General features: G+C 37.1%; 1 protein-coding gene across 15 annotated transcripts in view; it reads left to right on the top strand.

Annotated features, from left to right (window-relative positions):
* The window catches only part of NEK11 (NIMA related kinase 11), a 388343-nt gene that overhangs the window by 94229 nt on the left and 268888 nt on the right, over positions 1-25226 (top strand). For 14 of the 15 annotated variants that reach the window (XR_001625257.2, XM_056800248.1, XM_007505104.3 and 11 more), the window contains 2 exons: positions 4278-4342; positions 5669-5795. The exons of the other annotated variant lie outside the window; for it this stretch is intronic. Coding sequence is in view for 13 of the 14 variants with exons in the window: in XM_056800248.1 (XP_056656226.1) it covers positions 4278-4342; positions 5669-5795 (192 nt within the window). In the remaining variant the exon portion in view is untranslated. The remainder of the gene's footprint in view (positions 1-4277; positions 4343-5668; positions 5796-25226) is intronic. 15 annotated transcript variants of the gene reach the window in all.

Here is a 25226-nt window from a genome sequence, read left to right as displayed (position 1 = left end):
CAATTCAAATTCAAAAGTGCATTTCACTGAGTATTAAACATATATTTCAAGCGGCAGTCCATAAAAATTCTGCTGTCTGTAAAGTATTTATTATGCTAGTGTCTTCCCTTTTATTGTCAGTCGTATATATTAAAATGAGCTGTAGACATAGATTGCTTTCACCTGAGATGGGAAGTAAATTACTTGGGAAAATGATGGACTAGAAATGGCTTGCTTGGCTGCTCTATGCAAAATACCTTCGAAAAAATCTCTGTGCATCACTTCAGGAAATGAAAAAAGATCTGGAGAAAATAATAGTGGGTGCTAAGAATTAGAGATGAACATTATTTTTATGGCTTTGCTTTTCTCCATGGCCTCTTTTTAATTATATTAATGGAATTTATTTTTAAGGTTCCTACTCTATGATAGATGACATAAATTCTAATTAATGATATTTTAAGAGTAGAAAATACTTGGAGCTATTATGAAAGAGCAACTGCTAATTGGAAGGGCTGGGGTTTAAGTGGGCTTAGATTGCAAAACATATCAGGTGGTGTTGGGCTCTTTCAGAAAGGGCATTTGTTCTGTGGCACCATCATTCTGTGCTTTTCAAGGTTAAAGGAATAGAGAGAACCAGCTGCTGGGATAAACTCTATGAGTGGCCTGGTATCAGTCATGGGGGTTTGGTTGGCAGGATTATCTAGAGACAGTTCAACCCTGAAGCCATATTAGAGCTTGCATTTTATTTTATTTTATGTTTTTACTGCCATGGAAATAAAAGTCTGAAAAATATACCAATTATTTGGATGTAGGCAAATGTTCTGGTGCCTTTTTTTTCCCTTAGCTCTGGTCCAGGTCAAGATAAAACAGGGAGATTTAGGTAACACCCTCAAGTTCCCTAAATAACATTAATATTATTTATTAATATCCTTTAATGTTACATAGTAACAGTATTTGCTAGTTAACATCAATATTTGTATAGTACATTAATGCTGAACAGCTAGGTATCACCGTAGATAAGAGTGCCCAGCCTGGAGTCAGGAAGACATCTTCCTGAGTTCAAATCTAGCTTCAGACACTTAACTAGCTATGTGACCTTGGGCTAGTCACTTCACTCTGTTTGCCTCAGTTTCCTCATTTGTAAAATGAGCTGGGGAAGAAAATGGCAAACTACTCCAGTATCTTTGCCAAGAAAACCCTAAGTGAGATCATGAAGGGTTGGTTATGATTGAAAAATGACTGAACAACAACAAATATATTGAGTTATTAAAAGTCTTTTATGTGTTGGGCATTATGTTAAGCAATAGGGATGCAAAAAAAGACAAAAAACAATCTTTGATGTGAAGAAGCTAACATTCCAAAGGGGGAGATGACTTGCAAATAACTAGGTTTGTCCAAGAGACTAGGTAACCTTAGACGGAAGGTGCTAGTATCTGGGGGCACTGAGAAAGCTGTCCTGTAGAAAGTAGGATTTTAGCTGAGTCTTGAGGGAAGTAAGCAAAAATATAAGGGGTGAGAAGGAAGAGTATTTCAGGTACAGGACAAAGACTGTACAAAGGTACAGAGACAGAATATGTAGGGTCTTCTGGGACACACAGAAAAAGGGTAGGGTGGCTGGATCATAGAATGTGTGGAGGTACAAAGGTCCAGTAATAAAGAGCTTCAAATGCCAAGCAGAGGACTTTACATTCAATATTGCAGACAATAGGGAGCCACTAGAGTTTCTTGAGTAGGGGACTGACATGGCCACACCTAAACCTTAGGAAAATGCATTTGGCAGCTGAGTAGAGGGTAGATTTTGGTAGGGAAAGAACTGAGGCCAGGAAAGCATTAGAAAGCTATTGCATTAGTTCTAGAGAAAGGCAATGAGGTCCTGAGCCAGGATTGTGAATTGGAGAAAAGAGGACGTATAGATATAGTACAAATAGAAACATTTGGCAATAGATTGGAAATGTAGGTTAAGTAAGAGTGAAGAATTAGAATGATGAGGTTGTAAGCTCTTGACAATAGCAGAGAAGTGTGGAAGTGGAGCTTTGAGGATTTAGGATATCTGTGTTCTATTTTGAACATGTCAAATTCTCGATGCCTAGAAAACATTCAGTTCTAGGTGTTCCAAAGACATTTGGTGATGGAGGGCTGGTACTCAGGAGGGATATATAGATCTGGGAATCCCAAAGATGATAATTGAACCCATGGGAGCCAATGAGATCACCAAGGGAGAAAGTATAGAGTGAGAGGAGAAAAGGAAACATTCTTAAGCTGAGTTTTCATCCTAAAAAATTAATCCTGAGGATGACATTTTTTTTTTGGCAGTGGCAACTTTTAAAGTTATTTAATCCTTGGTGATGGAGGATAGTCAATAAAGACAAAGTTAAAGAATTGGAATTTCCTCCACAGAAACATAGAGGGAATGTGTGCTTCATTATGGTGTGAGAGTGACTCCAGCTTCTCAAAGGATATTTCAGGGCCCCAGAAACTTTTTATCCTGGCCAGACTGGTCCATTAGATGTTCCCCAACCTTTATGTCCTATCACCAAATTCCGTAATTCTGTGCAAAATATCCTCTATACCAAAACTTCCTCCCCTTTTAGGATCCTAGTTTCCTTCAAGCCTCACCTCAGGTACAAACTTTTTCGTAAAATCTTTCCTAGCTTCTCTCCTACGCTCGTGGGTCTCCCTGACAAAATGTAAGCTTCTTGACGTCAGGCGCTATTTTTTGTTTCCCCCATCCCCCTTTTGTAAACAGAGTTCAGCAGAGTGCCTGTGGGGGCCTGAGTGACTAGTATGACCTCATTCAATTCTCTATGTGCTAGGCACTGAGGATTCAAGGGAACAAAAGTCTAAAACAATCCCTGCCATGAAGGAAGTTGCTTACCTTCTAATGGGGGAGATGCCTACACATATAAAGGTATATACCAAAACTGCTACAGGGGTGATACACATGATAACCTTAGAGGGTTGGGAAGACCTTAAGAACTGGGGGACCAAGAAAGATCATAATATAGTAAATGCAGTGCTTGAATCAAATCTTGAAAGAAAACAGAGATGATAAGACATGGAGATAGTAGAAATATATCACACAGCCAGAACAGTGGTGTGGAGAAGAAAGATGGAACTATGATTATTATTTTTATGTATTTACATTGTGCATAATCATATAGCATGCATATTTTCTGAAAGGATCACTGTTAATTCATCACATACTCAGTCATCTAAAGTTGGGTAATAAGAACATTTCTTTATATGACATATTTACTTAACTAGAGCACTTGAGCCAGAGGTTCTCAAAGTGTGACCCAGGGAACCCTGGGGCTCCCCAAGACCCTTTTTTTAAAAAATATTTTTTCATTTCATGCAAAACACACCTCCATATTGGCATTGTTGTAAGAGCAAACTCATATATAACCAAAACCCCAAAATAAAACCTTAAATACACTGATGTGAAAGTTCTTTTTCTGGAGGTAGCTAGCATTCCCCATCATGTCTTTTAAGATAATCCCAGATCATTGCATTGCTGGGAGTACCAAGTTTTCACAGATAATCATTGTCCAATATTTCTGTTATTGTGTACAATGTTCCCCCAGCTCTACTTATTTCACTATGCATCAGTTCCCACAGATCTTTTCACCTTTTTATAAAATCATCTTGTTTCTAAGCCTCTTTCAAAAGATCTGTGAAGTTGAAATTATTTTCATAATAACCCTAAGACATTTTAATTTCCAATACAGGAAACATCATTAAACATGACCCTCTGAGTGAAAAGGAGTCCTCAGACCAAAAAGTTGGGCAGAGAACCACTACCCAAGATCATCTTCTAAATGAATGGTTTTATTGAAAAGATCTGAAATCATGATTATCTCTAGATCAATACTACATTAAAAAATATGCTTGTGAAGTAATACAGGGTCAGGATTTTATTTACATTTTGTCTCTTAGCATATACAAATTCACAACATTCCCATGGACACATCCTTTAATCTTCTGTTGTTTGGATAGTTGCATGATGTATTTTGCACTTAAAATCAAGTAAATTTCCCCACATTGAAAGTTTTCTATAAAAAATATGATAATCATTTAAACTTTTGTCTAATGATTCCAGACTCCAAATAAGACATTGAAAATGTGTATATATATATATATATATATATATATATATATATATATATATATATATATATATATATGAAAAAATGTAGATGTGGGACTTTATAATTATAGCATATAATAATAGTTGTATTTGCAAATTTGCAGTTCCATGATTGAAATGAAGTTGAGGTGGTTTTTTTTTCCCTTCCTAGGAGAATACTCCATAGAGACCTAAAAGCAAAGAATATTTTTTTGAAAAATAATCTACTTAAAATTGGTAAGAGTTTGCTTTATATTGGGAATTGTGCAGTAGTGAATGACTGAATTCTGTCTCTGTATAACTAATCAAATTGGATGGTATTGGGAGTGGTTTGTTATCAGGAATTCATAACTTTATAAATGTTATAATCTCTCATAAGCTATAAACATAAACCTGAACTATAAAAAATAAGCCTGAATCGATTTTGAGACCTAAATCCATTATCTTGTTTTTTTAACCTCTACTCTCTAAATGGGAGAAAAAAAGTATATGCCCACTTATGTAGAAAATTTGGAATTAATTGGACATGTCTCCTGACTTAATGGATTACTACAGGTTCTCTGCTTATTTTCTCATGTCCACAAGCACTTATTACAGATAATTAAAGTATGGATGTAATGGTTTTGCTCACCTTTTGTCCTTCCTGGTAATTATTTAGACCCCAGTACCCACCCTTGGTGATTAGTTATTGGATTATTAATTTAAACTTTCTATTTTTTTAAATAGAAGAAGCAAGCAAAAAACATAGCAACAGTAACTAGGCAAGAATAAGGAAGAGGTATCAAGCAGAAATCTGATTCTTAATTTGTATAGTTTTGTCTTGGAAACCCCTAGATTTTCCATTTGTGCTTAAAATTTCATTTTTGCTGGTGAAGCTGAAACTTTTCCTATTCCTGTCAAAATTACAGACTATTACAAATTTAACTTCCATGAGATCATCCTTTTTTCTTTGGGCCAACTCATACACATGTACCCAATGTTCATTTCCTCAGGACACTTCTCTAGGGAGAAGTCCACTGTTGGCCAAATGTTGGTGACCACTGAGGTTCATCACCAGTTTGGCTGCGATTGATTTTTGGACCACATCAGTCCTTGAAGACAATCCACTAAAATTATACATGGCCCTTGATCTTCACTGGTGTAATGAGAATTAAATAACAGATCTTTGAAGCATTAAGGTTTTTACCATTATTAGATAATTTTTGAGTTAACAATATAACTTTTTTCTTTGATAAATAACGTGTTTAAGTATTTTAATGGATACTTCAGTGCATTTGTGATGCTGTGAATGCAAGTACTGATCCAGCTGTCCCATTCCTTATCATTTGGTGTTTCCCCATAATTCCTCCATGGGATCCATCCATACTGAGGACCTTTCCTTTAGAATTCTGGGTCTTATATGAAGAGCAAAAGAGCACATATTTAGTCCCTGAAACAAAGAAAAAGAATATTTAGGGGAAAAATCAGTGTTAATTCCATTAATTCCTAGAGTATGGTAAGAATATATATTAAATTGATTAAGTAGATTAAAAAAATAATAACCAAATTAATTATTGTTTTGAGGGGATTTTGGAGTTTCACGACTTTTAATGGGATCGTGTGACCTGGCCACAACTTTCACGGGGACACCTTACTACATGAGCCCAGAAGCGCTGAAACATCAAGGTTATGACACCAAGTCTGACATTTGGTGAGTGAGCGGTGCATTATTCCTGAGAGATTCTCCTTGTTGCAATGAGATGAGGAAGAAATTCTGCTTGGTGCTTAGATCTCCATCCACTGACCTGGGAGAAGCATTCATTTCTCTTCCTTTGGCAAAGGAGTCATTATTTGACATGAGAGGAAATAAGAAAACCTTGAGATCTTGGTGGTTGAGTTTTCTGTATTTTATTACAGTGATTTAGAAGATTTGTTTTATTTGTTTACTCAACTATTGTGGTGTTCTCTTGAAGCAGCTTTGTGATAGTCAAAAGAACACTGGCCTTGGAGTTAGGAAGTTGAGTTCAGACTCATCCTGTGATGCTACTTGGGTTATCAGGGGCTCTCTGAGTCTCTCTGAGCCTCCATCTCTTTACTTATAAAATGGGAATGACAATACCTTTAGTACTTAGGCTTTTTTATTGTGATGCTCCCAAGTAATAGGGGTGTGAAGGGTCTTTTAAACCTTTGAGTGCTACAGAACATCAGCTATCATTATTATCATTCTCATCATCATCAAAGGAAGTTCTCAAGGGGCATTGAGATGGAAATGAAACAAACTGTCACCAGATTTCCCTGATGGGATCCAGAAAGCAAGCCTAATTTCCCACAACACTGCTAGCTTTCACTTTAAAATTATATGCCCCCTCCAGGGGAAAAGTGCATTACTTTTCTTTGACAGCACTTAAGTAATTTACTTTGAAAAGTTCATGAGTTTTGTGGGACAGGATAAGATTCCTTTGTTAAAGTGCCAGGGAAATCAGGAAACCAACTTAAGTCTCTATTCAAAAACATTTCTGAGAAATGTTTCCCACCTTTATTCTGTTAGAGACCTGGGCAGCTGAATGATGCAGAGTGGAAAGAGGGCTGGATGCAGGAAGACTTATCTTCATGGGTTCAAATCTGACCTCAGATACTTACTAGCTATGGGACCCTGGACATATCATTTAACCTGCCTCATCATTTTTAACCATCATTTTCCTTTTTTCAATTTAAATTTATTATATATAATTATAAAAAATTAAATTAAAAAATTTAAAATTTACATTTACCAACCATTAACCATCATTTAAGGCTGCCTCAGTTTCTTTGTCTGTAAAATGAGGATAATGATAGCACCTACCTCCCAGGGTTACTGTGAGAATAAAACAAGTTAATATTGATAAATTTCCTTATAAACCTCAAAGCATGGTATAAATATCATGATTATTTAAAAAAACAGTTCTTTGGGAAGTAGAATGAGATGATGGAGAATGGATTATTTTTGGAATCAGAGAACTTGACTTCAAATCTGGCCCTATTTGTGGGACTTTGGGCAAGTCACTCAGTCTTTCTGGGTCTTAGTTTTCCCATCTGTAAAATGAGTAGTAGAATGAGATGAACTTTCAGGTCACTTACAAGACTAAATTTATAGTCAGATAATCCTGTGAGAAGGCTCTTCCTGAGGTAGTATCAAATATTTCAGAAAGCATTAGGTTTGGATTATGAATCTATAAGAAGGATGCCAGAAAAATTTAGAAAATTCCTAGAAAATGGGACTTAATTATGGGTGGTAGTGCCACTGGCAAAACAGTCGATAGATTTGTTTCTACTCAGAATACATACATAGGTCTTAATTTTTGTCTTTGAAAACACTTATACCCCTTTGAGTCCCAATATTAAATCCCTTTTAGAATTACCTAGTAGTTTCTGTGTACTTAGAGCAAAATGATCCCATATGAGATTCAGGTGGTTGAGAATCTACCATCTAACTCTTTGGGTAAAGAAGCAAAAAAATCAGATTAATTCTCTTGTAAAAGATTTCTGCCTCCCATGCCAATTATGTGTTTTAGCTCTATCAGTCAATCAACCAATAAATGTTTATTTAGCATCTACTCTGTGCCAGGCACTGCTCTGAGTTGTGGGGATACAGAAAGAGGCAGAAAAGAGTGTCTGCCCTCAAGGAGCTCTCGGTCTAATGGGGAAGACTACAAGCAAACAAATATGTACAAACAAGCTATGTATAGAATAAAAAAGAGAATTAAGAGAAAGAAAACACTGGAATCAGGAGGGAAAGTTGGGACTTAAAGTGGAGTTTCCTCATTTTTGTGTGGGAGTAAAGGTGGTAAGTGGTGGCTGTGATCCAAGGCTGAGGGTTGGCTTGAACTAATGATATGATATGATATGATAAGGGTTCTAGGCATTAAAGAGAGGAAGAGAGCACAGAGTTGGATTCATTGACCAAAGAGCCAAGATGGAGAGCTGAGGAGAGAGTGCCTAGTGCAGGGAATGGGGTAAGGGATTCAAAGTCACTGTGGAAATGAAGAGTAAGTTCATTTAAAGGGAGGGGGAAGTCAAGGGGAAAAGCCAATAAGTAATAGTTAGGTAAGATTTCAGAATTCTTGAACATATCTGTTTGTGGGTGATGGCAAGATCTTTCAAATCAAATGATAAACATTTTTTCTTTGAGCACTGAACAATTGAAATGATTTAATATCTGATATATAAACTTAACAAACAAACAGGTAAGTGTCAGTAATGGTATTAATGGCAAGAAACAAAAAAGGGGGTTTCACAAAATATGGTTTACCAAAGCACAATTTTGACAAAATAATTTACTTTTGCCCTCTTGGGATCAAGCAGATATCTATATTACTGGTGACTCAGTATTTGCAGGCTAACTATGAATTCAAGTAAAATACATTTCTAAGATCATCACCTCATGTGGAATGTAAAAAATGTTTATTTGTAGTGTTCTGTTAATTAGTTCCAAATTTAATTTAAAAGCAAAAACTAGTTCATTTACATATTTATTGAACTGCATATTAATATACGTGCAAAACCCTGAGTAATAGACCCTTGGGAAGATAACTAGTGTGATTCAAGTGTGTTGCTTGCCAAATGGAGATCATATCATAGCAAAGGAGAAATGACTTGCATAAGTATTTGGTATTATACAATAATTACAGCAAAATACATTGGAATACCTTTACATTAACTCTATGGCAGAATGGAATAAAGCCAAAATAGGGAAAATATTGTATCCTACATGAGATGGGAGGAAACATAGCAGCTGAGGATTATTAGGTCTTTTTTTTTTTTTGGTCTATTTTAGCAGTAGATTAAAATATAAACTGATGGTCCTACCAATAATCAGCTTCTCCATAACTTTCTATATTCTTCTTCATCTGATATTGACCTTTTCTCCTGGACCTCTTGCATAGTGGTTTTCTGCTTCTCTCTCAATTCATTGGATTTTAATACTAGCACTAACCCCTATCTGTTTTTTGTTGTTGTTATTGTTGTTGTTTGGTTTATGCTGGGTGCTGCCACTCTTCTCTTGGAAGGAGTTTTCTCTTATCCTTAATCAAAGACATTTGTTAACCTTTCCCCAGGTAGATATCACTGTGTAGTCTAAGTTGATATTTGTTATATCTTAATTATTTATTTTATTTTATTATTTATTTATATTTATTATTTATATATATATATTATTTTATATCTGGTTACTAAGATGTCAAGAAAGGAGGAAGGAAGGAATGAAGAAAGGAAGGTAGAGAGGGAGGAAGGAAGAAAGGAAGGGAGGAAGGAAGGAAGGAAGAAAGGAAGATAGAGAGGGAGGAAGGAAGAAAGGAAGGGAGGAAGGAAGGAAGGAAGGGAGGAAGGAAAGGAGGAAGGAAGAGAGGAAAGGAGAAAGGGAGGGAGGAAGGAAAGGAGGGAGAAAGGAAGGGAGGGAGGGAGGAAGGGAGGAAGGAAGGAAGGGAGGAAAGGAGAAAGGGAGGGAGGAAGGAAGGAAGGAAAGGAGGGAAGAAGGAAGTGAGGAAGGGAGGAAAGAAAGAAGGGAAGGAAGGCAGGGAGGGAGGGAGGAAAAAAGGGAGGGAGGGAGGAAGAAAGGAAGGAAGGAGGGAGGAAGGAAGGAAAAAAAGCCTATACAGAAAACTAACATTTTAACCAAGCTGGGCAGGGCATGTGATGTACCACACCTATACGTCTCCCATCTTGGTGAAAAAGGAGAAAGGAAAAAGTTTTTTCTTCTCCCGAGCTAAACTTAATTATTTTAATCACAACATATTCATCTTTGTGCTAGTATGAGCAGCAGCAGCAGTAAGTAGTTCTTGTTACATTGTAGCCATCTTTGTGTCTACAGCTTCTCTATAATTTGAATAAGCGACAAGAACTTCCAAGCAGTTATATGGGAGTAAGCTTTGCCCAGCAGAAATCATGCTGGATTTGCGGTCAGGGAATTTAAACCGCAGCTCTCACTTGGCCTCCCCAGGCCTCAGTATTCTCATCTGTAAATTGGCTTCTGAAGCTTCTTCCCATTCTAAATCCATGACTCGGTCTCTCTGCTCTTTTGCCTACATCACCTCTTGAATCATTTTGCTTCTTGGCACTCCTAGCAACAAAGGCGAACCCAGCTTCCGCTTCTCGCTAGATATCGACATGCCTTTACATCAGATGGATGACTTTGGCTGACAGCAGATCCCTCTAATAAAGGTGTTGCAAACCCAGGAGATGTTTTCATCCCCAGCAGTATCTGGCTTTCCCAGCTCCTGGGCTTCTTGTCCGAAGCACATCAGAAAGAGGCGCAGTCCCGGGCACTCTGTGGAAGTCACACCAGTCACGACGTCACAGAAGTCTCTGAGCCAGGCTGACCTTCACGTGTCAGAGCCTCAAGGATGCTGCGAAGCTCAGGCGGGGGCTGGATCTTCCCTCTGCACTGTGAGCGGGGCTGCTCCTTTCCTACTCTACAAGAGGAGAGTGGCGAAGCCAGCAGCCCTCAGCCCCTCATAACAAACTCAACAAGAACAGGCAATTACTTTGATTACAGACACTTCAAAGCTGGCCTCATCTGTTCATGTAATTTCTACTGTAAAACCGAGACTGGCAAGAATAAAAGTGAACTTTAATTACAGTGATGGCTATAAAAGTGTGATGGCCAATATCTGGGAGGTCCTAGGAGAACGTTTAGATCTAATAACGTTAAGAACTCGGCAGTAGATTTCAGTATTAGGACATCTGTTTATGGCAGGATATTTTCCTTTCCATTTGGAAATACTCTTGAGTAACTGATGTGTTTTAAATTAGCACAAAGAACTATAAATATCATACTTATATTCTTGAGATGTGATTTTCCTAAACTGTGGTGTTAGCCTCCTTTTCTCGCTCTCCTCATTTAATAAATCCTGGTGTCTTCCTGTTACCTCCAGAATAAAATTTCAACTTTGTTTAGTATTCCTTTCCTGACTGCTTTTTCTTTTTTGGACTTTGCCACCATGCCTTGGTTGTCATCTTAACCTAGAACTTCCCTCTGCCATTTCTGCCCCTTCTCCCACTGGTGAATTCTTCCTGGGGTCTCCACCTTCATTCTCCCCCTAGCTCTGTCTCTGACTTTTCCGATCCCCACATCATGCCCCTCTTCAGGTACTTTCTCTCTCTTTCATCTGTTGTCTTCCCGCATTAGAATTGAAGCTCTTTGAGGGAAGGGACTGGTTTTCTTTTGGCTGGCATTAGTATCCCCAATGCTTAGCATAAATGCCTCTTGGCTTGCCTTTGGCATTTAAAGCTCATCCTAGCTTGGTTCCTCCCTATCTTTCTAATTTTCTTACATATTATTCCTCTTTATTCCCTGTCTCTTCCAGCTACCCTAAATCCCACCATATATTCCTATATACCTGCTGCTAAAAGATGATGGGGACAATTCTGCATCTGATTTGACTGGACCCACTACAAATTTATGATACACAACCTCAGCTGGGATCTTAGTACTGCTAGGCAGTCCTACCCCCTCTCTTATCAACTTCTTATCTCACTCTCTGCAGTGGCTTTTCCAAACCTTCTCATCCTTTCTAAAACCTTCCACGAATCCCTTTATTCATTCTCTTTGCTGGGAATCTTACTTCTTATTTTACAAAAACAATTGAGGCTATTCTCTGTGAGTTCCCTCTACTCCCTTCTTCCTCACCTCCTTTAACTTAGATGCCTTCTGCCATGATAATGTGGCCTTACTCCTTATCCAGAATAACCTCTCTATTTGTTCAAGTGACCCAATTCCATCCCATTTCCTCCAAAAGATTTTCCTTCTCTGTCATCTCCACTCTCTCACTTATGTTTAATCTCCCCTGTCTACTGGCTCATTCCTTGCTACCTACAGATATGTCCATGTCTCCTGCATCCTGAAAAAACCCTCACTGGATCCTTCCATCCCTGCTATCATCTATATCTCTTCTTCCCTTTGTAGTTAAACTCTTCAAAAAAAGGCCATTGACAGGAAGTACTTCCACTTCCTCTCCTTTCTCTTTTTTAACACCCCATAATCTGGTTTCTGACTTTATCATCCCACTGAAAACTACTCTCTCCAAAGTTACTAGTGATCTCTTTAGTCACCAAATCTAATAATGTTGTCTCAATCCTCATTCTCCCCCTTCTCTGAAGCCTTTGTTTGACACAGCCAGTTGAGATACTCTTTTCCTCCTACCTGACTGCTCCCTTCAGTCTCCTTTGCTGGATCCATTTCCAGATCATGCCTTTTAAAGTAGATGACCCTTGGGGTTCTCATCCTGGGCTCCCTCCTCTGCTTCTCTATACTACTTTGCTGGGTGATTTCCTCAGCTTCCATGGATTTATTTACCACCTCTCTGCTGATGATTCTCAAATATATCTTTCCTGCTCCAGTTTTTTGCTGACCTGCAATCTTGCCTCTCCATCTGCCTAGATGTCCAGTAGACATTTTTTTTTAAAATAAAAAATTATATTTGCTTAGAAGCATTGAGAATGTCAACAAAACACCTGCAACTTTTTTTTTCACTCACATAGTGGTATTCAGTTAATTTATTTCATATGCTGCATCAAAGACAACTGAAGATGGAAAATAACCTACATCTCCATATATAACTGATTTGTTAGCAAGAAAATGCTTTCCATTTCCATTCCAGTTTACAACTCCCATATTGTGTTTAGGCAAGCTAATGGCTATTGATTATACCACTAAAGGACAGAGCCGTCTAATGATACATTTGGTAGTGTGTTAACCATACAAAAAAAGACTGTACAATTTAAAAGCAAACCTTACATTTCTATTTACTTTTCCTACAAAAGGAGTGAGTTGTATACAAGGAAGTTAATACTTTATAGAAAAGAAAAAAAAACTGCTATAGAACCAGCTTAATCATCATCATATTCTTCATTTTCCTCATTCATTTTCCTCATTTTCTTCCTCCTTTTTTTTCTTGTTCTTCTCAGGTTTGACAACTCTCCAGTAGACATCTTAAACTCAGTATGTCCAAATGGACCCTGTTATCATGCTCCCTAAACCTTTGTCACTCTTATCTTCCCTATTAGTGTATTGGGCAACACCATTCTCACAGTCTTTCAGGTTGCCAACTTAGAAGTCATAGCAAACTCCTCACCATCTCTCATCTCCTATTTCCAAGCTGAAAAATGCCCCCTCCTCTCCTCTGACACTGCCCCCACCCTAGTACTGATCTTCATCATCTCATACCTGAATGGAGAAGATGATCTTTCTTGAGGCATATAATAATTATTTTAAGGGAGAAAAAATTTACCAAAATTGGTGAAAATCCACCATTGTCTTCCTATGATTTTATACATAGACCAAAAGGCGTGATGCTATTTTGGGAAGACAACTTGGAAGGGATGCAGTAACTTTTCTTCTTGGATAATCTATTTTTAAGAAATAAATTTTAAGAAAGTTTTCTATGTATGTAAATACATGTAAAACTCCCCAGGGTATTTAACAAATGTAAGATAACCATCTTATGTTAGAACTGTGCTTAATTTTAGTCTTTTCCTCTTTGCAGCTCAGGAAAGTAGATGGAATTGATGGAATTGATGATTTTACAACTTACTGAATTGTTTTTCTAGTTTTCTTAGAACTTCCATTGCAAAATTTCCCTTTAAAAGATGTCTCTGATTATCTTGTTAACAGTACACTTGAATTTTACTTTGGATCTCCTGTTTTATAGATCAACAAACTTGTTTGTTCTGTTGAAAAAAAAATGATTATAAATAAAATTATTTACAACATGTTTGAATAACTCATTACCATTATCTTCTTTATTTCTAGTTGTACAGAGCAACTCTTCCTTTTTCCCCTCTGTCCTTCCATCCTTCTTTTCTTTCCCTGCAGCCTTCTACCTTTCCTTTCCTTTCTTCTACCTTTCCATCCTTTTCTTTTCTCTCAACTTTCTTTCCCTCCTTCCCTCCCTCCCTTCCTGCCTCATCACTTCCTCCCTCCCTCCCTCCCTCCCTCCCTTCCTGCCTTCCTCCCTCCCTCCCTCCCTCCCTCCCTCCCTCTCTCCCTCCCTTCCTCCCTCCCTCCCTTCCTGCCTTCCTCCCTCCCTCCCTGCCTTCCCTCCCTCCCTCCCTCCCTTCCTCCCTTCCTGCCTTCCTCCCTCCCTGCCTTCCCTCCCTCCCTCCCTCCCTTCCTCCCTTCCTGCCTTCCTCCCTCCCTGCCTTCCCTCCCTTCCTGCCTTCCTCCCTCCCTCCCTTCCTCCCTCCCTCCTTCCCTCCCTCCCTCCCTTCCTCCCTTCCTCTCTCCCTTCTTCCCTTCCTCCCTTCTTCCCTTCCTCCTTCCCTTCCTCCCTCTCTCCCTCCCTCCCTCCCTCCCTCCCTTCCTCCCTTCCTCCCTCCCTTCTTCCCTTCCTCCCTTCTTCCCTTCCTCTCTCCCTTCCTCTCTCCCTTCCTTCCTTCCTTTCTTCCTTCCTTCCTTCCTTCCTTCCTTCCTTCCTTCCTTCCTTCCTTCCTTCCTTCCTTCCTTCCTTCCTTCCTTCCTTCCTTCCTTCCTTCCTTCCTTCCTTCCTTCCTTCCTTCCTTCCTTCCTTCCTTCCTTCCTTCCTTCCTTCCTTCCTTCCTTCCTTCCTTCCTTCCTTCCTTCTCTATTTTCTTCTTTCCTTAAATTAAGCTTTATCCTAGTTTCCAGCAGTAAGACATACTTAAAGCACAACATATGGTACTGGAAATGAGTAGCAATAACAGTAGCATACATTTAGATAGTGCTTTATATTTAAAAAGTCCTTTGTTTCCATTATCTCATTTCATTATAGCAACAACCCTGTGAAGGTAATACAGCTATTATTATTCTCATTTTTCAAATAAAGAAACCGATAGAGGTCACATGGTATGCTTAAGTCCTACGACTATTTAATGAAAGAGCTGGGACTAGAATTCCAGTCTTCTGACACCAAATTCAGTGCTGTTGATACTAAACTGTGGCTTTCAATATTGAATCTAGCTTCCCAAGTCACTGGGATCAAGGTGTGGAGCAAATACAGGGTACCTGTTAAACCAGGCTCTTTGGAAGGAATGAAAAGCACTTGCTTTATGCTCTTCTTTTGTTCAGACATCTTTCTTTTCTTTCTTATTTTAAATTTATTGATTTACAACATTTTTCTATGGTTACATGATTCTTGTTTTCTTCCTCCCTCTCTTTCCTCACCACTCCCAGAGCAGACAAGCAATTCCACTGGTTTATACAAGTCTTATTACTCAAAACCTATTTCTGTATTATTCATATTTGTTATAGAGTGATCTTTTGAAACCAAAACCCCCAATCACATATCCATAGAATCAAGTGATGTCATATGCTTTTCTTCTCCATTTTTGCTCCCACAGTTCTTTCTCTGGATGTGGATAGTGTTCTTTCTCATAAGTCCCTCAGGGTTGTTCTGGATTATTGCATTGCTGTTAGCAGCAAAGTGGATCACATTTGATCATCCCACAATGTTTCAGTTACTGTGTACAATGTTCTCCTGGTTCTGCTCATTTCACTCTGTATCTGATGTTCATGGAGGTTCTCCCATTTCAAATAGAAATCCTCCAGTTCATCATTCCTTTCAGCACAATAGTATTCCATCATCATTGGAAACCACATTTTGTTGAGCCATTCCCCAGTCTATGGACATACTCTCCTTTTCCAATTTTTTGTCACCACAAAGGGCACAGCTATAAATATTTTTGTACAAGTATTTTTCCTTATCTCTTTGGGGATACAAACCTAGTAGTAGTATTGCTGGATCAAATGACATGCATTCTTTTAGTGCCCTTTGGGCATAATTCCAAACTGCCCTCCAGAATGATTGGATCAATTCACAATTTCACCAGCAATGCATTAGTGTCCCAATTTTGCCACATACCCTCCAACATTTATGATATTCCTTTACTATTATATTGACCAGTCTGCTAGGTGTGAGGTGTGGTACATCAGAGTTGTTTTGATTTGCATTTTTCTAATCAGGTGAGATTTAGAACACTTTTTCATTGGGGAATGGCTTAACTTTTTTTTGTAAAGTTGACTTAGTTCTTTATGTATTTGGGAAATTAGACCTTTGTCAGAGAGTTTTGTTATCATTTTTTCCCTCAGTTTGTTGCTTTCCTTCTAATTTTGGTTGTATTGGTTTTGTTTGTACAAAACCTTTTTAATTTATTATAATCAAAATCATTTATTTTACATTTTGTAATGTTCTCTATTTCTTATTTGATATTAAATTCTCTCCTTTTCCATAGATCTGACAGGTATGCTATTCTGTGTTCTCCTAATTATTATGATTTCACTCAATATTTAAGTCATTTATCCATTTTGAATTTATCTTGTTATAAGGTGTAAGATGTTGATTTAAACCTAAATTTTCCCTTACTAATTTCTAATTTTCCCAGCAGTTCTTGTCAAATAGCAAGTTCTTGTCCCAAAAGCTGGGATCTTAATTTTTTATCAAATACTAGCTTGCTGAGGTCTTTTACCCCTACTCTATTCCATTAATATACTCTTCTATCTTAGCCAGTACCATACTGTTTTGATGGTCACTACTTTATAGTACAGTTTAAGATTTGGTACTGCTAGGCCCCCATCCTTCATGTGTTTTTTTTTTTATTACTTCTCTTGATATTCTTGATCTTTTGTTCCTCCAAATGAACTTTATTATAATTTTTTCTAATTCTATAAAAAAATTTCATGGTAGTTTGATAGGTATGGCACTGAATAAGTAAATTAATTTAAGTAGGATTGTCATTTTTATTATATTAGCTCATGCTATCCAGGAGCAATTAGTGTTTTTCCAATTATTTAGATCTAGTTTTAATTGTGTGAAAAGTGTTTTGTAGTTGTGTTCATATAACTTCTGTGTTTGTCTTGACAAATAGAATCCCGAATATTTCATACTATCTAGAGTGAATTTAAATGGAGTCTTTCTTTCTAACTCTTTCTACTGAGTTGTATTGGAAATATATAGAAATGCTGATGATTTATGTGGGTTTATTTTGTATCCTGCAACATTGCTAAAGTTGTTCATTATTTCCATTATCTTTTTAGTTGATTTTCTAGAATTCTTTAAGTATACCATCATGTCATCTGCGAAGAGTGAAGTTTCCTCATTTCCTACTTTAATTCCTTCAATTTCATCTTCTCTAATTGCTACCACTAGTATTTTTAGTGCAATATTAAATAATAGAGCTGATAATGAGTATCCCTGCTTCACTCCTGATCTTATTGGGAAGGCTTATAACTTGTCCCCCTTACAGATGATACTTGCTGATAGTTTTAAATAAATATTGCTTATTATTTTGAGGAAAGGGGTCCTTTCCTAAACTTTCTAGTGTTTTCAATAGGGAATAGGTATTTTGTCAAAGGCTTTTCCCACATCTATTGAGATAATCATGTGATATTTATTAGTTTGGTTGTTGATATGGTCAATTATGTGAATGGTTTTCCCAATATGTGTTCTTGGTATAAATCCCACCTGGCCATAGTGAATAATCCTTGTGATAACTTGCTGTAGTCTCTTTGCTAGTATTTTATATAAGATTTTTGCTTCTATGTTCATTACAGAGATTGGTCTATAGTTTTCTTTCTCTAATTTTGGTCTTCCTGACTTGGGAATCAGAACCATATTTGTGTCATAAAAATTTTTGGTAACACACCTTTGCATATTTTGTCAAATAGTTTGCATAATATTGGGAGTAATTGTTTTTTAAATGTTGGATAGAATTCACTTGTGAATCCATCTGGCCCTGGGGATTTTTTCTCATAGAGTTCCTTAATAGCTTGTTCAATTTCTTTTTCTGATATTGGATTATATAAGTATTATATTTCCTCTTTTGCTAATCTGGACAATTTATATTTTTGTAAATATTCAAATTTTTCACCTAGATTGTCATATTTCTTGTTATATAATTAGACAAAATAGCTCTTTTGCCCTAATTTCCTCTTTTTGGAAGTGATATTGCCCTTTTCATTTTTGATAATGTAAATTTGGTTCTCTTCTTTCTTTTTTCTTTTTTTTTGAGATTTTTAATTTTATTTATTTGTTTTTAAACCCTTACCTTCTGCCTTGGAACCAATATTACATATTGGTTCCAAGGCAGAAGAGTGGTAAGGGCTAGGCAATGAGGGTTAAGTGATTTGCCCAGGGCCACACAGCTAGTAAGTACCTGAGATCAAATTTGAACCTAGGATACTCCTCCATCTCTGGGTCTGGCTCTCAATCCACTGAGCCACCCAACTGCTGCCACCCCCACCCCCAGTAAATGAGAATTTAAATAAACTCTGCTATGTGTAAATGCTCTTGACATGTATAGATGAGTAGATGTTTCCATTTCAAAACCAGATGTGAGAAGATTATCTTTATGCCTTGCTTGCTTTTTCTTCCTCTCCCAACATTTCCCAAAGTGGCTCTTTGATATGTTCTGGTAATCTTTCTTTTTTTCAAAGAACCAGCCCCTAATCATATTTATTAGTTCAATAGTTCTTTTACTTTCAATTTTATTAATTTCTCCTTTGATTTTTAGAATTTCCAATTTATTTTTTATCTGGGTTTTAAAAGTTTGTTCTTTTTCTAGTTTTTTAAGTTGCATGATCAATTTATTAATCTCCTCCCTTCCTATTTTGTTGACATAGTAATTCAAGGATATAAGTTTTCCCCTGAGTACTGCTTTGACTGCATCCCATAGGTTTTGATATTTTGTCTCCTCATTGTTGTTTTCTTCAATGAAATCAGTACAGTGGTATCTTGACACATGAGTTTAATTATTTCCAGGGCCAAGCTTGTAACTCAATTTGCTTGTGTGTCAAATTGAATTTCCCCATTTAAATGAATGGAAATTCAATGACTCCATTCCAGTCCAAAAAAAAAAAAACACACACACACGAGTTTTTTGTTTTGTATGCTTTAAAATATGAAAATGTACTTTATAAATCACAAATATGTTTATAGATGATAAGAAAGAATGTAAAGAAATAAACTTGTTTATGAAATGTTATTTACCTTCAAGGTCAGGCAAAGATGCTGGTGGAGAAGGTTTTCCTTTTGTGCATTGTTGCTTAACATAACTTACTCTCTACACATCATAATGTATGAAACAAGTGTCGTAACACAGCTCCAATACACAGCCTGTTGCAACTTTTCCTGGATGTGTCTTTTCAATAAACTGTTTAATTTTTTCCCAAATCCTCATCATTTCCTTAATTTCACTTGTATTGATTACCTTCTCCTCATCTACCTCAGGCTCCTCCCCACTAATTTCCTGCAAAACCTCCATAAGCTGCTGCTGCTGTAATTCTTTAAATTCCTTCATTGTCAGGACTTATTAAGGAAAGGAAAAGACTGAATTTTGATTGACAGAGACATGTGACATAGAATCTGATATAAGGTTAATAACAGCCATGGTTAAAATTTAAGAAATTTGCCAAACAAACTGATGACAAAAATAAAGAAAGCAAAAGAAATTCAATACAGATGCTCTCACAGCCAGATAAACACTCGATTAAATGAGACGGCCTTGTGTCAGGCTATCTAATAGAGGGTGGCAGAAGCTCATGATTCAAATATCCACTCATGACTTAAAGCAAAAAATCTAGGTCATGTAAGGATTAAAATTTAGGGGAGAGGGGGAGACTGAGGCAGGTAGAAATTAGTTTCTCTCTGCAAGGAGTATTATATTTTTAGAGGTTTATTAAAGTTAAGATTAAGAATATACAAGTAAGAAACATGTGCCTAGGCCAGAGGCCTAGACAAATTAACCTCACATCATAGAAGAGATGCCTCTGCTCCAAAAACGGAAGTCCAAAAAGGGCCCAAGCCCTTCAAAAGCCTTTGCTTAAATATCTTCTCGATCTCGGCCCAGGTGAGATTACAAGGCATTCTGGGGAAGTGGAGCAAAGGCTCATGGGGATTGTAGTCCTGTATTCGAGTCTATTTTTTACAGTCATGACTGCTCGTATCTCAAATAGTTTGTGACTTAAGGTACTTCTGTATCAAGCGACCTGTAACTGTTTCTTTGATTTTTTTCTTTGACCCACCAGTGTTGAAGAATTCTGTTATTTAGCTTCTAATTGATTTTAAGTTGGCCTCTCCATGAACCCTTATTAATTATGATTTTTATCACATTATGATCTGAGAAAGTTGTATTTATTGTTTCTGCTTTACTGCATTTGTATTCTGTGTTTTTATGCCCTAGTGCATGGTCAATCTTTATATATGTACCATGTGCTGCAGAAAAGAAAGTATATTCCTTTTTATCTGTAGGAGCCCCTGTGGTTCCTACATAATTTACTTGTGGGTGGTGACCTGAGAAGGAGAATGGATACTAAAGGAAAATGGATGAATAGATAATAGCGATAGAGGGAGAAACGCAGGAATAAAGACTCAGAGACAACAAGTTAAAACACAAGGGGAACAGTGAGCTACCGTAATACTTCTCATGAGCAAGAGAGCAATACGAGTAATGAGAAGTATGGGAGGCAAGAGCATTGCGAGAAACAAGAGGGCATGAGGAGCAATAGAGGCTAGAGCAGCAAGAGGATCCAGAGCAGTTAGAAGATCAAAAGAGAGACTCATTCGTGTTCCCCAACTTTTATTGGAGATTTTAGGAATGCCAAATGGGAGGCAATTAGTGAATACATAACATGACATAGGTTTAACATTGGTTGAATTGACAATCACAAAATCAAAGAGGAGGAGATTAATCCAACACGCGCCTTGGAAAGGGATGTGGTCTGACAAGGTGTGAGCTAGGACACTGTGGCTGGTAATGCCCTGCTCAGGAATTCTCTTGTCTGTTGGACTGCAGATTCGTCCATACAATGATCAATAAGTAACCTGACCATGAGTGGTAAATGAATGTATAAGATACAATATCAATACATCAATCATACTTCCAAGATGCTAATATGCCTGGTATGCTACATTATCCCTATTCATTTTTCTTCAGACATCTATTAGCTCTAATTTTTCTAACATTTCATTCACTTCCCTTACTTTTTTCTTATTTATTTTTTGGCTCAATTTGTCTAGTTCTGATAGGGGAAGATTTTTTATGATTTTACTATCTATTTCCTCCTTACACTCCTTCAATTTCTCCTTTAAAAATCTGCTGTTTTCTTTCAATTTTTTCAATTTTATCTCTTATTTGATTTTCTGAATTTCTAATTTGGTGTTTATTTGGGGATTTTTAATTTATTATTTTTCAAGTTTTTTTTTTAGTCATATGCCCAGTTAATTGATTTGTTCTTTATTTTCTTGATGTAAACATTTAGAGATATAGATTTCCACTGAGTGCCCCTTTGTCTGCAACTCATAAATTTTGTTATATTGTCTCATCATTGCCATTCTCTTTAATGAAACTGTTGATTTTTTTTTCCTGATTTCTTCTTTGACCCATTCATTCTTTAGGATAAAATTATTTAGTTTCCAATTATTTTTTAGTATTTATTTTTCTCTGCTACTCTTTGCTGAATACAGTTTTATTGCATTATTGTCTAAAACGACTATATTAAAGATTTCTGCTTTTCTACAAAAAAATAAATTAAAAAAAATCTGGATGCTGTGCCATTAGATACATATATGTTGAATACTAAGATTTCTTCATTATTTATATTACCTTTCATGAAGATGCAGTTTTCTTCCTTGTCTACTTTAATTGAATCTATTTTCATTACAGCTTTGCCTGAGATCATGATTCCTACTCCTGCCTTCTTTGTTTTAGTTGCAGCCCAATAGATTCTGCTCCAGCCTCTTACCTTTATCTTGTGTGTGTCTATCTATTTCATGTGTGTTTCTTGTAGAAAACATATGGTAGGATTCTGGTTTTTAAACTATTCTGCTATCCACTTGCATTTTATGGGTGATTTCATTCCATTCACCTTCACAGTTATTATTACCAACTGTTTATTCCCCTTTATTTTAACTTCCTTCTTTAATTCTGACCTTACTCCTTCTATTCTTTCCCTTCCTTCCAGTGTTTTGCTTTTAGTCAGCTGCCCTCCTTTTCTCTCCCTTATGTTACTCCCCATACCCCGCCCTTCTTTATTTCCCTCTTACTATAGAAACTTTTGGTCACCCCCCCAGCCTCTCCCTCCTTTGTATTTCTCCTTTCCCCACTATTCCATTTCTTGTTCCCCTTCTACTTTTCTATAGGGTGCTATACAATTCTATACCCCAATGAGTTTGGCTGTTCTTCTGTCTCTGAGCCAATTGTAGTGAGAGTAAGGTTTAAGTATTATCTGTCACCAATCTCTTCCTTCCTTCCATTGTATTGGTCTCCCCCACCTCCACCTCCACATGCCTCCCTACACTTCTTTATATGATATATTTTGCTCCATTTTAACTACTATGATAATGATAACAATTTTTAAGAGTTACAGATATCTTTCTGTATAGGAATATAAGCCATTTGATCTTGAAGCTCTTACATTTTTCCTTTCTTCTTTACCTTTTCATGCTTCTCTTGGATTTTGAATTTGGACCTCAAATTTTCTGTTCAAGTCTTGTCTTTTCTTCAGGAATACTTGGAAGTCTTCTATTTTATTAAGTAACCATACTTTCCCCTGAAAGAGTATAGTCAGATTTGTTGGGTAGTTGATTCTTGGTTGAGAACCCAGTTCCCTTGCCTTCCAGAATATCATTCCAAGTCTTCCGTTACTTCAGTGTGGAGGCTGCCAGGTTCTGTGTGATCCTGACTGGGGTTCCATGGTATCTGAATTATTTTTTCTAGCTGCTTTTAGTATTTTCTCTTTGGTCTGTAAGCTCTTGAACTTGGCCATAACATTTCTGGGAGTTGTCATTTGGAAATTTAATGCAGGAGATGATCTGTGGATTTTTTCAATCTCTATTTTACCCTCTTGTTCAAGGATATCAGGGCAGTTTTCTTGAATAATTTCCTATAGTATAATGTCTAGGCATTTTTTATGGTCATGGCCTTTGAGTAGTTCAATAATTATGAAATTGTCTCTCCTGGATCTATTTTACTGGTCAGTTATTTTTTAACAAGGTGTTTCAGATTTTCTTCTATTTTTTCATTCTTTTGATTTTGTTCAATAGAGTCTTGATGCCTTGTGAAGTCATTAGCTTCCAGTTGTTCAATTCTAATTTTTAAAGGCTGAATTTCATCCATGAGTTTTTGATCCTTCTTTTCCTTTTGATCTACTTTTCTTTGTAAATCATTCTCTTTGTCTTTTAATTTTTTTGCCTTGTTTTTGAGCTGATCAATTCTGGCTTTCAAGACACTATTTTCTAATTTTAATTCATGTACCTCTGTTTCCAGATGACCTATTTTGCTTTTTAAGTCCCCCCCCCAATTTTCTTCAACCTGTCTTATTTATTTTTTAAATTCTTTTTTGAGCTCTTCTAGCGTCTGAGACCAGTTTGATAGAGTTTTTGAGGTTTTGCTTGATGTTTCTTGATCTTCCTCTGTTCCATCTGTTCTTTTTCTGAATAGAAGCTTTCAGTCATGGTTTCCATTTTTTTCTTCTTTTGTCTACTCAGATTTTTTCTTTTATCCCCCCCCTCCCCCCTTTGTGGGCTATACACTTGTTCCTCTGACTTTGTTGGCTCTATGAGTTTGAGCTTTTCTGCCCTCTAGAAGCTGTTCTCTTCTATGCTGGTATACTGGATTAGACCAATTGAGCTGACCTGCAGAGCTAATTTGCCCTGGGGCCATGTCCTCCCCAACTGCTGGTAAAGGTCAAAGATGAAGGTGTGGTGGCTGAAGGCAGCAATAAGCTGGCCCTCTTCTCTGCTCTTCACTGACAGCCACCTCCCTGCCAGCTGTGGTCAGAGCCCTAAGTCTCATGTGGTGGTACTAAGGCACTCCATTGGAGTTGCAGTCCTTGCTCTGAGATCCCACCATCAACCCGAGTCCCACCACAGAGCAGTAGGTGAGGGAGTGGTTTTGGAACCTTCCTTCTTTTCCTAATACCTGAGAATTCAACTTTCTCTGTGTGCCTTTCAAGTTGAATTGAGGAGGAGAGACCTGTGGCTCCATTCTGTTCTTGAGTTTGGATTTTTGTCGTTTTTGAAGCACTTTATTTTGATTGGTATAGAAGGATAGTCACAGACAATTCTGTTTCTGCTGTTTCTAAGCTGCCATCTTGACTCCCTGAAGTTCTGAAATTTACAGTGTGTTTCTTGAAGCACTAACTTTCATTGAACAGAGAATAGAGTGAGTGCTTTTACTCAAAAATGTCTCTAGAAATTAGAGGGCTGACTACAAAAATTGGTAACTGTTCATGATTATTCACATGGTGGCCATTCATGTTATCTGGCTTGTAACAATATGAACTTGATTTTAAAACTTCATTTTTATTTAATTAAAATGGCATTAAAATTTTCTTTTAATTTATTATAAAACACATTTTGGGTAAAACATTACATTTAAAAAATTAAAACATTTTAAAAGACATAATGGATAGAGAGAGCTGTTCTCAAAGCCAGGAAACCTGCGTTTAAGTTCTACCTCTGTTATATTTTGACTCTGTGACCCTAAGTGAATCAATAGCTGCCTACAAAAATGTTTGTGTGTCTCCATCCTTAAAAATCTCTTATTGAATTAAAATCCTCCTGCCAGATTTTTTCCCATAGCTTTTCTCTCTTTACTGGTTAATCTTCTCTAGAAAACTATCTATATTCAGTGCCCCCACTTCTTCTCCTCTTTCTCAATTATGACTCCTCTATAATCTGGCTTCCAGTTTCCTCTTTCAACTGACACTGCTCTTTCCAAAGTTACTAGTGATCATTCTTTCTCTCTTTTTTTAAAACCCTTGTCTTCAGTCTTAGTAACAATTTTAAGGCAGAAGAGTGGCAAAGTCTAGGCAACTGGAGACAAGTGACTTGCCCAGGATCACACAGTTAGGAAGTACCAGTAATCTCTTAACGGCCAAATCTAATGACCTTTTCTCAGATCTTGTTGCGTAGATTCTCTTTGGCTGTGGACACTGTCAATCAGTCACTAGGTTTTTGTGATCCTGTTTTCTCCTGGTTCTACTTTAAGCTGACTGACAGTTCTTTCTCTATCTCTTTTTTTAGATCTTCATCCAGTTCATGCCCACTAATGCAGGTGCCCCAAGACTATGTCCTGTATCTTTTCCTTCTGTATTATCTTTCTTGGTGGTTTCAATGGTACTCATAGGTTCAGTTATCTCTTTGGAGATTATTCC

The sequence above is a fragment of the Monodelphis domestica genome, chromosome 5, assembly GCF_027887165.1.
Source record: "Monodelphis domestica isolate mMonDom1 chromosome 5, mMonDom1.pri, whole genome shotgun sequence".
NCBI lineage: Eukaryota > Metazoa > Chordata > Mammalia > Didelphimorphia > Didelphidae > Monodelphis > Monodelphis domestica.
This window is presented reverse-complemented; position numbering and strand designations above follow the sequence as displayed.